At 41.9% G+C, this 15,958-nt stretch overlaps 1 protein-coding gene across 2 annotated transcripts in view; it reads right to left on the bottom strand.

Annotated features, from left to right (window-relative positions):
• atrn (attractin) overlaps positions 1-15,958 on the bottom strand; it is a 158,010-nt gene that overhangs the window by 31,858 nt on the left and 110,194 nt on the right. For both annotated transcript variants that reach the window (XM_083792563.1, XM_083792562.1), the window contains exon 26: positions 13,793-13,871. In XM_083792563.1, coding sequence (XP_083648689.1) covers positions 13,793-13,871 — 79 coding nt within the window. The remainder of the gene's footprint in view (positions 1-13,792; positions 13,872-15,958) is intronic.

Consider the following 15,958-nt stretch of genomic DNA (forward strand, 5'->3'; position numbering starts at 1 on the left):
TCATTATAATTGTTTGTTTTGTATATATTTCAGATTCAATGGCTTGACACCCAGGGCGTGGGGTCCATCAGCATGCAGTAGCAAAGAAAGAAATGTGTCAGCTCTACTAGGGAAGGCTCTCTGATGAAACTCTGTGGGTACCTGTTCGACATGACATTTGCCACTTGAAAAGGCACTCTGTCTGCAGTCTGCATCGTTCCAGAAGTCTGGAAAAACTATTGCAGATGTATATAGTTCCCTTGGGTAAGACTGTGCTTGAGAAGTGCAGAACCAAATTTGTCATTGCTTTGCAATTCATAGGCTAAAATATACTGTGGATGGCTAAACATACCCGGTCGTTGGTATACATGAACATGAAAAACGTTGAGAGAAGAGACATATTTTTACATTTATATTTTTGAAATAATAAAATGCCTAGAGAAGGGGCCGTGATGAAGGCCAACTGTGACCTGAGATATGAGGGAACGAAGTTGGCCAGAAGTCAGCTGGCTAAAGTCAGCAGTAGCCTTCGGTCCAAAATAACAGGTTTGAGGACATCACTTCAGAATAATAATGCAGGTGATTTTAGTTTTTGCTCTTGCTCTATACCAAGCTTGGAAACTGAGCTATGACATTTGATTTATTAGTTAAGTTGGCTTGACTAACTGATTTAATGAGATGAAAATACACTCTGACACAAGGGGAGTTATTCCATGCCATGCCATTATCTTTTAGATTTTGGTGACTTAAGGTGGCCTTACACTAGCCGATTTTTTTCAATCTGAAACCACCACACACTGCAGGATAATCGGGCCCGATTATTTTATCATGTTATTTTATACAGCACACACAGCAGTGACAGCACCTCAGGCGCAAATATCAAACATTCTTGATGTTGATACTGAATACTTGAATACTGAAACCAGATATGGTCACTAGGGAAGGTGTATGCATGTACTATGTGTACTATACGTAAACTCTTCATTTCCATTTTCCAGTCATTCAGTTGCAAACCCCCCCCCCCCCCAGTACAGTATGAATCGTACTGTACATGTAGTACATTACTGTATGAGTAGCACAGTACAGTATGACTAGTACAGTACAAGTAGTATAGTACGAGTAGTATGAGTAATACAGTACAGTACGTATAGTTGCACCGCTCAGTTCACACTGGTTTGATTTTTTTATATACACTGGTAAAATCTACAGATTGTATTACCTAAGCTGGTCATGCAAAAAGTTAATTTTGTTCCCCGCACGGAAGGCAGCTGAAGAGGAGGAGGGAGAGAGAAACAGAAATGGTGACGTGAAAACAGCGGTGTCGCTGCCGGATGGATGAGAGAAGTGTGAAGAATGGTAGCAGGATGAGAGCAGACGTTGCAGAACAGAGTGAGTCGGCCAGACACAGGCAGACAGGCCAGTCAGGGTCACCTTGACCCATCCATCTCACGTCTCCAGCGGGGAGGGAGGGACGACCAACAAGAGAAGCCCAGGTAAAGAGAGGAAGAGTCTGCAATTTTCGCCAGCCATCATGCTCCGTGGAAGGTAAAATGAGGTGAGAGCGGGCTCTCCCTCACCTTCCATCTGGAGAGGGCAGAGCCACTGATGGGCAGCAGGCGAGGGGGTTGAGCGATGGAGGGGTTGGACAGCACATAATGAGAATACAAACAACTCTTACGTTTGAAGAAAGGCTGTTATACAGCATGACTGGTAAATAATTAGCCTTCACATTGTGAAAGAGAGCCGACATCTCAATTCTGCCCTTAGGCAGAGGATTGATGCCTCATTTACAAAATCTTTAATTTTGTGAAGCTGTGTAGAGAGACAGGAGGATGAAGCTTCCAAGTGAGGTTATTTAGTGCAACGGCCGAAAAACTTGAAAGCAGTAGGTTTGAATCTGTCTTGAGCACACACACACACACACACACACACACACACACACACACACACACGTTTGTGAAGAGAGAGAACGTCCGTTGTTGTAATTGCACTGTAAATCAAAAAAACTGCTTTGAATCTATGAGAAGCCATTATAATTCACATAAGTTCTCCATTCCAGTCAGCAGGCAAACGCATCAACTGTTATCAATATCACAATGATGGGTAAACAACAGCTTCGGCCAAGCTGAGACCAAACTAAATGTGAATTTCAAACACTGCAAAAAAACAGTATGTGCATTATCACTGCATGTCCCACTGCATAATATGTCAGACAAGTGAGTCACTCGCAACAGTAACACCAGTCTGAAGGGCACACTTACTGTCATGGAGAACGGCTTCCATTATCAGGTGTGCACTACAAGAATCAAAAGGGGTGTATTTGTCACCGACTCATGAAAAGCAGTGACATTTTTAAACTGCTAACACAACCACACAATAACAAGATAATACAAACAACACTGGCATTACTTAACTAATACATATAAATAAAAGAAAACTAATAGAATAGATATCATAATACATATTTCATATTTAATTTTGTGTAATGGCAAGTATGATACACATTAAGTCAGGTATGGTATCCTTAGCAGCAATGGGGAACGTGCAAGAAGGCAGAAGGCATACGTGTGTGTGTGTGTGTGTGTCTTTGTCCTGGGCTCTGACAGGGCAGGGACAAACTCTTTCTGAGACTTGAGGTCCAGGCTAGAAGACACCTCCAGTGCTTCCCAGTATGCATTGTCACAAACAGTACATTACTGGGGCTGGTGTTTGTCCTTCATATAATAAGGGCCTTTCTCTGCCCCACCCTTCTCTCATTGTTTATATTGTGTTTAGTTTCCAAGATGGCCGCAGCACCAGGAGGGGGTGGGGCGGAGGTGAGCGGGCGGGGTCAATATATGCCCCCCGCCCCCAAACTAAATGTTTGGTCTAACCACATGGGCTTCCATTGGAAATGCATTGGAGCGGCCATTAAACACACACAAGACAAACGCAAGACAGGTGTCTTGAATTTAAACTACTGTAAATAAACAATATAAACAATGGGAGAAGGGTGGGGCAGAGAAAGGCCCTTATTGCTTTCCATTTTATAACAGACTTCTACATTTACAGTGTGAGGCATATGGTGGTACTATCCGATGGGAGTGAATTTCAATTAGTGCAACAGTACGGCAAGATTACAGTATATTTACTATTATTTCATACGGTGGCCATTTTGCTATAACGTCATACTCACAGGGTGGGAAGCCCCACCCCTGGGTCAATTCCTAGATCACAGAAGCTAAAGAGTCTCTCAGATCAATAATGCCAAGTCAATATCCCTATGTCACTATGATGATCATGTACAGTATGAGAAAGTGCCAACTAATAAATAATATACGGATAAAACAGTAGCACTAGTAACAAGACCAGACATGAGTAATAGAATATTCTAGTGACTGTATAGAACGATCACATTAGATAAGAGTGCTAGATCAGGAAATAAGAACTGAAGGTAACAATAGGCAAGAGAAGATCGCAGACAGCCAGATCCATCAGTGATCAATAACTTTTCTCTTATTTAGTAAGTCAGATAACCACATAGGAAAAAGGTAACAGGATACACCCAAGACTATTGAATGATGGTAATTGCAAAAGAGTTGCTATCTAACTGTAGTTGCACCAAGTCTCTGTGTGTGTGTACGTCTGTACTCCACGTAACTCGAGAACCGTTCGCCCCACCTACTTCAAATTCGACATAGGCGTTCCACACCCCCACAGGGAGTGCAGTGCTCGGTGTCGAGTTGGTCGGGGCCACGGTTTTCCAGAACCACCACAAAAGGCCTCTGCCCGGGCCACAGCTGACATCACAAGGCCTCTGCCCAGGCCAGACTCCATATTTGGGCATGCCTAAATACGCGTTCGTCCCACCGACTTCTGACATCATTCTGACATCTGCATAGACTCCATAATTGAGCATGCCTGACAAAGAACTCCATATATGGGTATAAAAGGGATACCGCTGACATCTATGGAGCCGAATCCATGCCAATATTATCTGTGTGTTCGTAAAAGAAAATGCGTAAAAAATAAATCTGAAAAATAAAAATGCGTAAAAAAACAATCTGTAAAAGAAAAATGCATAAAAAAACAATCTGTAAAAGAAAAATGCGTAAAAAAACAATCCGTAAAAAGAAAATGCGTAAAAAAACAATCTGTAAAATAAAAATGCGTAAAAAAACAATGTGTAAAAGAAAAATGCGTAAAAAAACAATCTGAAAAGGAAAATGTGTAATAAAACAATCTGTAAAAAGAAAAGGGCTCGTTGGAATCGTGTCGCCCCCCTGGGGGCGTCTTTGGGGTTGTTGGTTCTTAGGGTTTTGGAGGTTCGGGGACCCCCCGGGACCACCCAGGGACCCCCAAATGGTAACTCTGTCATTTCTCAACCGTTTTTGACGGGGGTGGGCTCGTTGTGATTGTGTCGCCCCCCTGGGGGCGTCTTTGGGGGTCTCAAGGTTCGGGGACCCCCCGGGGACCCCCCGGGGACCCCCCAGGGACCCCCCAGGGACCCCCAAATGGTAACTCTGTCATTTCTCAACTGTTTTGGACAGGGGTGGGCTCGTTGGAATCTTGTCGCCCCCCTGGGGGCGTCTTTGGGGGTCTCAAGGTTCAGGGACCCCCAGGGACCCCCAAATGTTAACTCTGTCATTTCTCAACTGTTTTGGACGGGGGTGGGCTCGTTGGAATCTTGTCGCCCCCCTGTGGGCGTCTTTGGGGTCTCAAGTTTCAGGGACCACCCGGGACCCCCCAGGGACCCCAAAATGGTAACTCTGTCATTTCTCAACCGTTTTGGACGGGGGTGGGCTCGTTGGAATCGTGTCACCCCCCTGGAGGCGTCTTTGGGGGTCTCAAGGTTCAGACCCCCCTATTTAATATAGGCTACTAAAATAATGAATTAGTCAATTGGCCATTGAGTGGTTGTTTTAAGACAAGATATGGATATATAGCTAAACTTGTAACTCATAAACTTATACTTATAACGTAGCCCCAGACAAACATGGCAACCTCAGTTGCCAGGCAGACTTATGGAGCTTTTTGATTGGGTAGAGGAAAAGGCCTCACGTGATTGGTTCTCAGCCGTCATGTGATTTTTGGCAGTGATTTCACTGGGGAACCAAAAAAACCATCTGTAACTGAGGTTGGCATTTTTTCTGTTCGTAAGTCCAAACACAAAAAAACACTATGCGTATATATTACGCATTTTCTTTTTACAGATTGTTTTATTACACATTTTTCTTTTACAGATTGTTTTTTTACGCATTCTTTTTACGGATTGTTTTTTTACGCATTTTTCTTTTACAGATTTATTTTTTACGCATTTTCTTTTACGAACACACAGATAATATTGGCATGGATTCGGCTCCATAGACATCACGATGACATCACGATGACTTGACCAGCTCAACTGATTTAATTAATTTGATTTCTTTTTAATCTGTCAATCGGGGGTCAAGGACTTCTCAAAATCGGGATTGGACGCAAAAAACTGGCATATTCTGAAGCTGGTAGAACAACGTTATTCTGTGTAATACAATAAAAGTAAAACTGAGTGCATGAGAGCGGAAGCCTGATTGTGTGCGTGTGTGCGTGTGTGTGTGTGTGTGTGTGTGTGTGTGTGTGTACTTGCGTGGAATGCATTTGCGTGGGTTCCACGGAGCAGCACAGTAGCTACAGGAGGACTGACGAGAATGATTGTCGTTGTGGCGAGTGATGTCACAGGTCAAAGGTCACTTGATTTTCTCCCCACTAGCGGGGAGGAGAGAGGTGATAGGTACAGACAGGCCAGGATGATACGAGCAGCCCCAGTGACATATTTGGATGCTGAAAAGTGCGGGTCAGCACTTCTCGCTGGCCGAGAAGGACACAAGGTCACAAGGACGGATTCGGGGAGCCATTTGAAAAAACGACTCCACTCCAAGCCCCGACTCATTACTCCTACTCGGTGAGAGGACAAAAGTAAAGCTGCCCTGACAAAAAGGCTTTGGTGACATTTGCACATTTCACTTTAAAGTATATGAGTTTTATGCAAAACTCATAAATGCACAAGAATATTATCACTAGAGTTGACTTCACTCCTTAACACAATTTGTTAGAGGCTGATAATAAATGCAAAGAATTCTTACTGTATATACAGTAGGTACAAAGGTACAGTATATACTGTATGACAGCAGCATAATGAAAAAAAGGTACCCCAGACAAAATACATTGGTGGCACTAATCCAATAATCGAAGTGCATATAATCACACTTTAAATAAAAACATTTCCTATGCGTTTTAACGTTTCCTATGCTTTTGAATGTTTCCTCTCCAGTGTCACCAAGACAAATTCCATTACTGCCATACTGTAATTCACACCACACAAACAATGTTGTGTAAATAGATTTAGCAAGAATGCTAGTTTCCACCTGTAGTCCCTAATTTAGTAGAACTGTGTTTACTTTCAGCATCTAAAATGGCCCCAAGTCCACTATGTATTAGAGGAGATTTGTACTAAAAGTAATGACACAAGATGCAGGGAAAGGAAAGCATAACCAAATGTCTTAACAGAGAACCCATCAGCCTCCCTCAAGCCTGTCATGATTCAGATCTTTGCTCTGGTTTCTGTGGTCTTTGAAACCTTCTTCCAACAGTCCCAGACAGAATCACACAAGCATGTACAGTTCGTGGACAGCAACTATGTCAAATCATGGAAGAGGAAAGGAAATGGAGAGAGCTCTATCATTAAAAAGCCCCAAACCCTCTGCTATATAACAGAGATATAATCCGCAATATTAAGTTGTGGCAGCAGGGTCTGTCTGTGGCAAGCGAACAGCCACAGACATGACCATGGTGGACTGGTCATGCCTAAGGGCGGCGGCGCAAATCGGCAAATATGCCCATATATACGGACTGGACATGTTTCTGTGGTGGGTGATGTCAGACAAGAATTTGATCACAGAGAGAGAGCGAGAGCGAGAGCGCGAGAGCGAGAGAGAGAGAGAGAGAGAATTCACCCACGTAATAACCTGGCCAATGCTGGGTACTGACCTGAAAAACATGTTGACACGTCGTCAACGCAATAATCCGGCAACACCAGGCAAGCTGATAACGCGGAACTGCTATTATATACAGTGTATACTAGACCTTGGGCTAAACGTGTGTGTGTCTCTCTGTTCAGTATATAACTGTACATCCCCAGGTCATTGAGCAGCCCCCCCCCCCCCCACTTGTTTTATGACATAATGACTGGTACTTCCAGGAGTGTTGGGAGGTGTCACCTCATGTAGATGTGACACCTCAGCTCTTATTCATATTTATTATGGATGATAAGGGAGGAGACCCCCGGAGGCGGGGAGAAGTTTAATGGGGTGATAAACATGTCGAGGGGAGAGCACCACACCCACAACGTTTAGGCAGCCATTGTCCCGTTTCCTTCCAGTGGTGATCCGCCTCAGACAACCCGAGTAAAGAATATATGGCATGCATGTGGGGAACTGCCAGTCTGCCTAGGCAGGCATCAAGGATATTGTTACATGAACACACACACATTATACTAGGCAGCTTCTGTCAATATCTACCAGGTATGGATTTTGATTTGTGTTGAGCTATGGGTCCTTTGCTCATCCATAACACGCACACACACACGTGGATTTTTATAGTAATAAGAATCACGGTATTGTAATATTAAGTTGCTCTTTAGTTTATAGAACCCTAGAGGACTGGTCAGTGGTCACCGATGGCCTCAGTTGTGTTGATGAAAGAGACTGAGATTTTGCTAGTGCTACGAGAGTTTTATGGACAAAGCATACACAGTAAAATCCTCAATGATAATTTCACAAAACTGGAGGATTTAATGAGGAGATAATGACGAATTAATTTGGGATCATTTCAGAAGCCATAGTTTTTATCCCCCACTGACAGGGTTGCAGAGAATAAGTCCTGCTTTCCTCCAAATGTCCCTGGTGGGAATAATTAGCCCTGTTTGACATTAGGCCTGTCATTTCTGTGGTAGAGATTCATTCAGACTAAAAGCCCAGGGTATTTCTACGACTCAGAAAATGGCTGCTCTGGTGCTGGTCTGCCTTCGGCCATCTGCTGGTTCCTGTTCCTTCAAAGGAGCCATCCATCAGGCCTCAAAGAAAGCCTTTGATTAAGACTCTAGACAGCATGCAATCACACACGCACGCACACACACAAGCATAAGTTCTTAAGTATATGCATAAAGGCACAATTATACAGACACACACATATCTGGCTCAAGGAAACATAGCCTCAGACTTGAACAAATTTTGTTTTCACAGTGACAGTGAGATATACGGATTCTCCTCAGAACTGTCCAGACCCACACTACCCAAATTCCAGAAGCTAGCCACAAAAAAGAGAGACTTATGCCATCACCACCACTGCCATCTACTGTACCGCGAATGGTAGCGGATAAGAACATGGGCATAAGCAGATGCAAATGTGTCGTTGACTGGATGATGCAAAAGCAGAGTAATAGGGACAATTGCAGCCTGAATATGGAAAGCCTGGAGGGGACCACAAGTGAAGAAAAACAGAACAATCCCTAGCCTCTTGGGATGGACAGGCGCTCTTAACGATGTAGTTAATACACGGCAAAGAAAACGATTAGTGGTCTGCTAGACTGCTACTACTGAAATTATCGGACAGTCCACATTTCGCTGTGTGCATGTGTGTGTGTGTGTGTGGCCCTGTCACAGACAGTTAGCCCTCTTGCGAAGCCACTCTGTAAAAAATAATTATGGTGAAATAGCCTTTATGGTCTCAGTTTAAGGGGTTTCAAACTGTGGGGTGTGCCTCCGCACACAAATCCAGAAGTGTTCATAACTCCAAAGATTGTACAACTGGAATAAAACCAAACACACTGCTGTCCTTCAGCTATAGCAACAGTCTAATGCTGGACTGCATTACCTCGCTTCACAAACACAAACTCACCTGAGCATCAATAATGGTGTTCCGACCCGACACCCTGAAGTGATTGCTGGCCCAGCTATTGATCCAGATCACCTTCTTCTATCCTACAGGTCCGATAAGGACTTTATTGTGCAGGGAGACTCCAGAACATTGCAAGGGAGATGTCACAGAAAGATGTGGGGGATGATCAATAGGCTATTGTAGGTACTAGTTACAGTAAAGTATGTCTGCAGATTTGCACAATAACTTTTGGCCTAATCCAGCATACAAATATTCAAATGACTGACCTCTCTCTTTCGCTCTCAAATTGCCTGAGGCAGATAGGCCTTTCATATAAATTGGGACTTATAATTAGGTTCATTAATTCATGTTTTCTACATTTCAGTGTAGGAATGACTTCATGAGACTTAATGGCATGCTGAACTGCAACTTTCTGCATTATAATAGCAGTTACAAGTAATACATTTTGTCATGTAGCATCCCCTCATGTAGTCCATTTAAATACTTGAATACACATTTACTCTTATAATTTTTAATATGACATTACTGTTAATAGTAATGTAATTAGGGTGAGGGTCAGTCCACTGCCCCCCCCCCCAGGTTGGCAGCTGAAGTGTAGCGCCCAGGACACTGGGTGAAAAAAATGGGTTGCAAAATTGTGGGATAAAAATTATATATATAAGCCTGGGCCGTGGCTCAGCGGTCCAGGCACCTTGGCCCGGTAATCCAGTCTGGCAGTGTGCCGCGGGTTCGACTCCCGATCCAGACGGCCTTTACTGCATGTCACCCTGCATCTCTCTCCCCATTTCCTGTCAGCCTACTGCCTGTCCCTCAATAAAAATAAATAAATAAAGGCGAAAGCAAAAAATAAAATAAAAAATAAAGTACATAATACGTAATAATAATAATAATATAATATATATATATTAACAGAGCACGGAGTTCGTTCAAGAAAGGTGCCAAGTAGATTAATTTACTATTATGATTGTATTATTATTATTAAGGAATATGTTGACAATTAGGGGGACTCAAACATGAAATGTTTTAATTAATCTCTTCAACTACTGTCCAACCTGATGGAGAATATGATATAAAACCAAATAGAAAAAAAAGAAAAAAAAGCTAACTTTTACACAGTTTTACTTCTATAATCACTGCCTCTGAAACAACAAAAATCAATCTGGATTATTTTATCTGTTGTTCTGTTAGTCTCCTGTGAGTGAGGCTGAGGTTATTTAATTGAGCCAAGGCCACATATCAATACATTGATATAATATACTCTCCCCAGGCGGAGACAAAGCTGCACACATAGAGAAAACCAATGCTGGAGAAAAATGTTCTTAATGGCTCAACCTTTGAAATGTTAAAGCTTAGAAAAGAAGCAAGAAGTGATACATGACCTTTCAGCAGAAATAAAACTTGAAACAACAAAACTACTACTATGGAGTTGAATACCAAACAACTCGCCCCTTTACCAACTCGCCTCGGGCGTACAGCTGGCGGAACTGCGTGGCCTGGTATTCCTAAAGTCACCTAAGTAAATTATGCTTAAACGGTTAAATTACTAACCTTGACCTCAGTAAAACTATGCCTAAACCTAAACCTATTCCTAAACTTAACCCCAGTAAAACTATGCCTAACCCTAAACGTATTTGTAACCTTATTCTCAGTAAAAACCAAAACGCTAACAAAATCTGCACAAAAAAGGTTATTTATACACTGCTTGCTTCTTTAAAAAAAAGCCTGTGTCACATCTGTGTATGAGAGCAAAAGTTACATTAGTAATAGTAATAGTTGGTGAAAGAGCAGGAATCCGATTCTGTTCCGTTTACTTCCAATGAACACACATGGATTATTGATTGAACACAATGAACATTTCCCAACATATAATAGGTCATTTACTGTATAATGCTGGAGCAATAGAAGCTAATGCTTATTCTATTGTCATTTCATTTTAAATACCCGGAATGTAAATGCAAATTACTTAAAAATGATCAAATAAAAAAACATACTGAAAAGGCAAAACTATAATACAAAAAAATAACTTGAATATATGAACCAAAACAAACACCACCCGAAGCTTCCCCTTCGTGACAACGGCTGCCTTGTATTTGTGTAGCTGTGTGCTTATTCTGGCAGGTCTTTTGGTCCAGTCAGCTCCTGGCGGACTAGGGAAATGCTTAATACGGATAACATTATGATTTGGAACGATCGCTTGGGCCCCTTTCTTCTTTATGACCACAGTGGAAAAATGGCTGTCTCAGATGCTGTTTCTAACTCTCCACACGAAGTACCCAGGTGGGATCATTGGTGATAATTAAGCATGGCTTTGCATATGCCTGTCATTGTTGTCATGCTTTTAAAATTAAAAGGGGTGACTGTTTATGCCTCGTTGTGCAACATTACAAAAGACAATACCCCTTTTGAGATAAAAATGCAGTCAATTATGACCGCTATATTTCCTAACCTATTTGGAAGATAAGCAGTCAATTTACAATTTAGGCATTTAGCAGGCACTCTTAATCCAGAGCGATTTACAGTAAGCAAGAACACATGGTAATATATCAAATCCATAAACAATTCTTGTCATCAAGAATCATAAGGAAGCTAAGAACTTAGCATCTGTAGAACAGTATAAAATCTATTCAGTAAAGTTTAGACTTTGCATACGCCTGTAAGATCTGAGCATGCGAGGCTGGTTGTAGGTTACGATCAGACTTTGAAGATATGGGGGTGCCTGCCATACCTTTGGTTGCTTTGAAGGCCAGCATCAGAGTTTTGTCAATCTCTGTATACTGTTCTATCCCACCAACTACCACACACTAACATCTTACATTCTCAATGCTCTGATGTCACCGTTTGTGAAAGGAAGAGAACACAATTAAAAGGAAGAGAACATAAAGCCTATTGACTTATATTTCAAAACAGCGCTATTTGTACAGTCTGTAATGGTCTGGATCTTGACTGTCTCAGACCAAGAGCACTTTAGGGATTCTCCAAAGTTTGCTTCTGCAGCTTTAAGTGATTTATTGTCATTTTGGGTCATCAATAGTTCATTCATTTTACTTACAGTACTACGTAAAATCACATGAGTGAATGTTATTACTTCTGGCGAATAAGCAAGCCCAACTGTATTTTTTGTTACGTTTGTCAATGTAAACCTTGCCAACGTTGCCTTTTTTAAAATCTATTTTAAAAATATTTGTTGTCTCTCATACAAAGATAAACAGAAAAGGTGCAATGTACCAACGCCTTGCAAATAGGAGGCACATATGGCGATGCACTTTCTATATTAAATCTAACCTGCACTTACTGTAAAAGTCTTTTTCCTCATTCACATTTTGGTCATTCGGTTAGATTTTTTTTTTAACTTTAACTACGGTATTATGAACCAAACCTAAGCGTTTATACTTAGGTAATACACCATTACTCAGCCGGCACATGGGAGTGTGAAAGTGCCAATCAAAAGCCAGTAGAAACATTAGCTGTGCTTCACATGGGAGAGCACGTACACATACGTACATAATTTATACAAGTAAGACGCGCGAACGCGGGAAGCTCATAAATTGCAATAACAACAATTAAAATAAATTATGTACTTTAAGTGTTTTTTTAAGATATTTTTTAAGTTACATTTTTTCAAGTTAAGTTTTTTTTAGTGTATGTGTGCGTGCGTGTGTTTTCACACAGACACACAGACAGACATTTTAGACCAGCTTCTATAGTTAGTGCTCATTGCGTTCGCAATAATATATATACACAAACACAAATGTGCGTTTACACACAGATTAATGCCTTTCAAGCACCTACTCAACCCCTTTCTGGGAATGCACTGTGAAAATCCATTTTGTAATTCTTCTTCGGTGCTGAAGTGAAAATGTAATGAGCTCTCAAACTGCTACTACTGTTCAGTAAAGTTTCTACAGGGTGTCAGCTGGCTTGGCATTATTCTGCAGTCACAGTCAGTCTCTCTCGGTTCCTCTGCCAAGCAGCCAGCCAGTTATCCAGCCAGTCTGCCTTTCATAGACTCATTAAGTCCATCATCTAGCCACACAAGCCACCCATGTCAACTCAGTCTGCCCACCACTCATACAACACACACATTTTCTGGCCATTTAAACAAAATAAACAGTGACTTCAAGGAAGATTTCAATGGCAAAAATATAGAGGCAATTCTTTTTCACAGAAATATAGTTTCCCCAACTTTCTCGATGCATTTCTTGGTATCTGTGGATAACTTACTGCAACATGAATATGCCAATGCTTAACACATTGTGTGCCCACACAACACTTTAAAAAGAAAACAGGGTGCCCACTTTTTACATTCATTTTTTTGACATTTTGTTTTTCATAAAAAACAACAAAATAAACGTCCACAGACGTCCACAGACGTCTTGGGCACCACATCATTGTAAGAAAAGGTTAATGTTAGCATTAACTCACGCTAGCTATCTGTCTCGAGAAACGTTTATATTTCGGCGCGATGCAATAAAAAATCTGAAATCAGATCCGAACCTCGGATGTCTGATCAGCAAACGGACAGCGACGTACTTTGAGATAAGAGCCAGAGAAGATCCTAATTATAACAGTGGTCAACGCATACGAGAACAGGTTACGTGCGTGTGGGGGTGCGCAAGGCGTTGCCTAGCAACTGGCTTAGGGCTAAAAGTTCGGTTTCAGCAGTGCCGTTTCAGATCCATATAAAGCAATGTAAAAATGTATACTGTATATACGTCAATCGCAGGCAACAGATGGCTATTAAAAAACGTTTTTATATACATCAACAGCAGCCAATGTGTAAAGTGTGCAATATTCAATTCAATTCAAATGTATTTAAGTGTCAAATCACAACAAGTTGTCTCAAGACACTTTACATATAAAGCAGAAAACCAACAAAGATCCAAATATTAGCTGAGCTTACCTCTCGTCGCCTTGATGCCCAGCAGCTCTGTTTGATCTTCCAGACCACTGCAGCCACCAGTAGCAGCGACAGGAAGCAACTATAGACAGACAATAGCAGACAAACAAGGGGCCATGTCAGTGAAATCAAACAGAGAGAACATCTGTTTGCAGCACTTTTTAAAATCATGGCAGTCCAGTGTGTCCATGATGTATCAGGATGTAGTTAGAGCCCATCGATGCCCTCTCAATATTATTTCCTCATCTGGGATGATGAATATTCATGAATGTTTTTGGTCCGACAGCTGAACCGATCACTGGTCGCGTTGACCAATCTTCCCCCTTAAACAGGTGATCACCCCCCCCCCCCCTTCCTTCCTTTCCCCTCCACTCTGTACATCGTTTTTATGTTTTCCTGAAATTATTTAGATTTATTGTTGTTGAATTTATTGCATAGGGCCTAAAGACTATTTTTGGTGCTATCGCTTTTGAACTGAGAGTTTGACTGTACTCTGTTGCTGTTTTTACATTTATGTTCAATAAACTAATCAATCAATTCCAGTTTAATGTGGCACGGACTCTAAGCTACCGTAGGCGTCAAGTCTCAAGTCTGAGGCTCACCGGCACAATACATACAATACATCTCCAGGTCAGTACCCTGTCTGCACTAGTTATTATTTATTCATTGAGGGCAATTTATTTTATTTTTATTTTTGGATGATTGGATAGGACAATGGCTCACAAAAATGTATGCTTAAAATATTTGTTAACATAACATGTTACCAAGTGTAGTCCCAATGTTTTTCAAAGCAGTGTTTGTTTTTTAATAAAGTAAAAGAAAGAACGTTTTCAGTGCTGCACGGCTGTACTGGAACCCATAAACGGAACCAAAAATTAAACTGCCCATGAGTGTCACTACTACATCAAAAATATAGCACTGATATACAATTTAAGGTGGGTGGTAGACTGTATGACAGATGGGCTTGTGGGAGTACGCCGCCGCCGCCGACACACACACACACACACACACACACACACACACACACACACACACACACACACACACACACACACACACACACACACACACACACACACACACACACACACACACACACACACACACACACACACACACACACACACACACACACACACACACACACATTTCATTTCATTATATCAGGACGTCATTTAAACATGTAATTTAATTTAGTGTAATTCCTGTTCAAGTCAAGATACTTCTATCAGGCTCCTTGGCATATCTTTCTCTTTTTTTCCCCATTCCAATTCTTGAAGTGAGATATTTGTAGAAACTGGCCTCTCTCTTGCCCTTTCTGTCTTCCTGTCTCTTGACCAAGGCTAAAACCACCACTCACACATGCATGTGAAGGGAAACTGTCAAGGATGACAGGGGGAGAAAATAAATAAGTCTGGGACTTGTTTCCATCCATCTTGGCCTCGCATGCTCTGCTCTGGCCTCCGGGTTAGAGGCGACAGAGAGGAGGTGGTGTGATGAGAACATGACATTATCCCCCTCTTCCCCTCTCTCTCTCTCCCCAGGCTCTAACAGGATGGCTCTCACAATCACACTCCAGCGTGTGTCGTGGAGAGGTAAGGAAGGAGGAAAAATGAAGACGAATGGGGAAATTGGGAAAGACAAGAGAGCGACAGGCGAAAAGTGGAGGAGATGGCAATACGTAAGAGAGGAGAGTGAGAGAGAGTTACTGAGAAAGAACTGGGAAGGAGAGATGCAGGGAAATTGAAAATGAGAGATGGAGAAAGTGTGTGTGTGTGTGTGTGTGTGTGTGTGTGCACGCGTGCAGACACCAGAGACAGCTCCTCTGAATTCAACTTCATTCCCTGGCCGTTTTCCGCTGATTTCCTGTAAGCTCTCATCACTGTGACTCTCAGCTCCGATGCTTCAATTCAAGTCGCAATTCATAACTGGTTGACTTTGACCGAGCTGTCGCCACCATGACGGGAAAACGCACTGGAGCCTTGGTGTCTCCAGCTGTAATAGCATTTCCCTTTTCTCCTCCATGTGAAACATCCACGTAAGAATCTTTTTAAGAGGATGCTATTGCAAGAGCCTTAAATCTGTAGTCAGGATAAGTCTAAAAACCAGGCAGTGAGAGTGATTATTATTGAGAATTGAACTGTAGAAGACAGACTTACATTCGCAATG

Source organism: Protomyctophum parallelum, assembly GCF_964188405.1.
Source record: "Protomyctophum parallelum genome assembly, chromosome: 20".
NCBI classification, from domain to species: domain Eukaryota; kingdom Metazoa; phylum Chordata; class Actinopteri; order Myctophiformes; family Myctophidae; genus Protomyctophum; species Protomyctophum parallelum.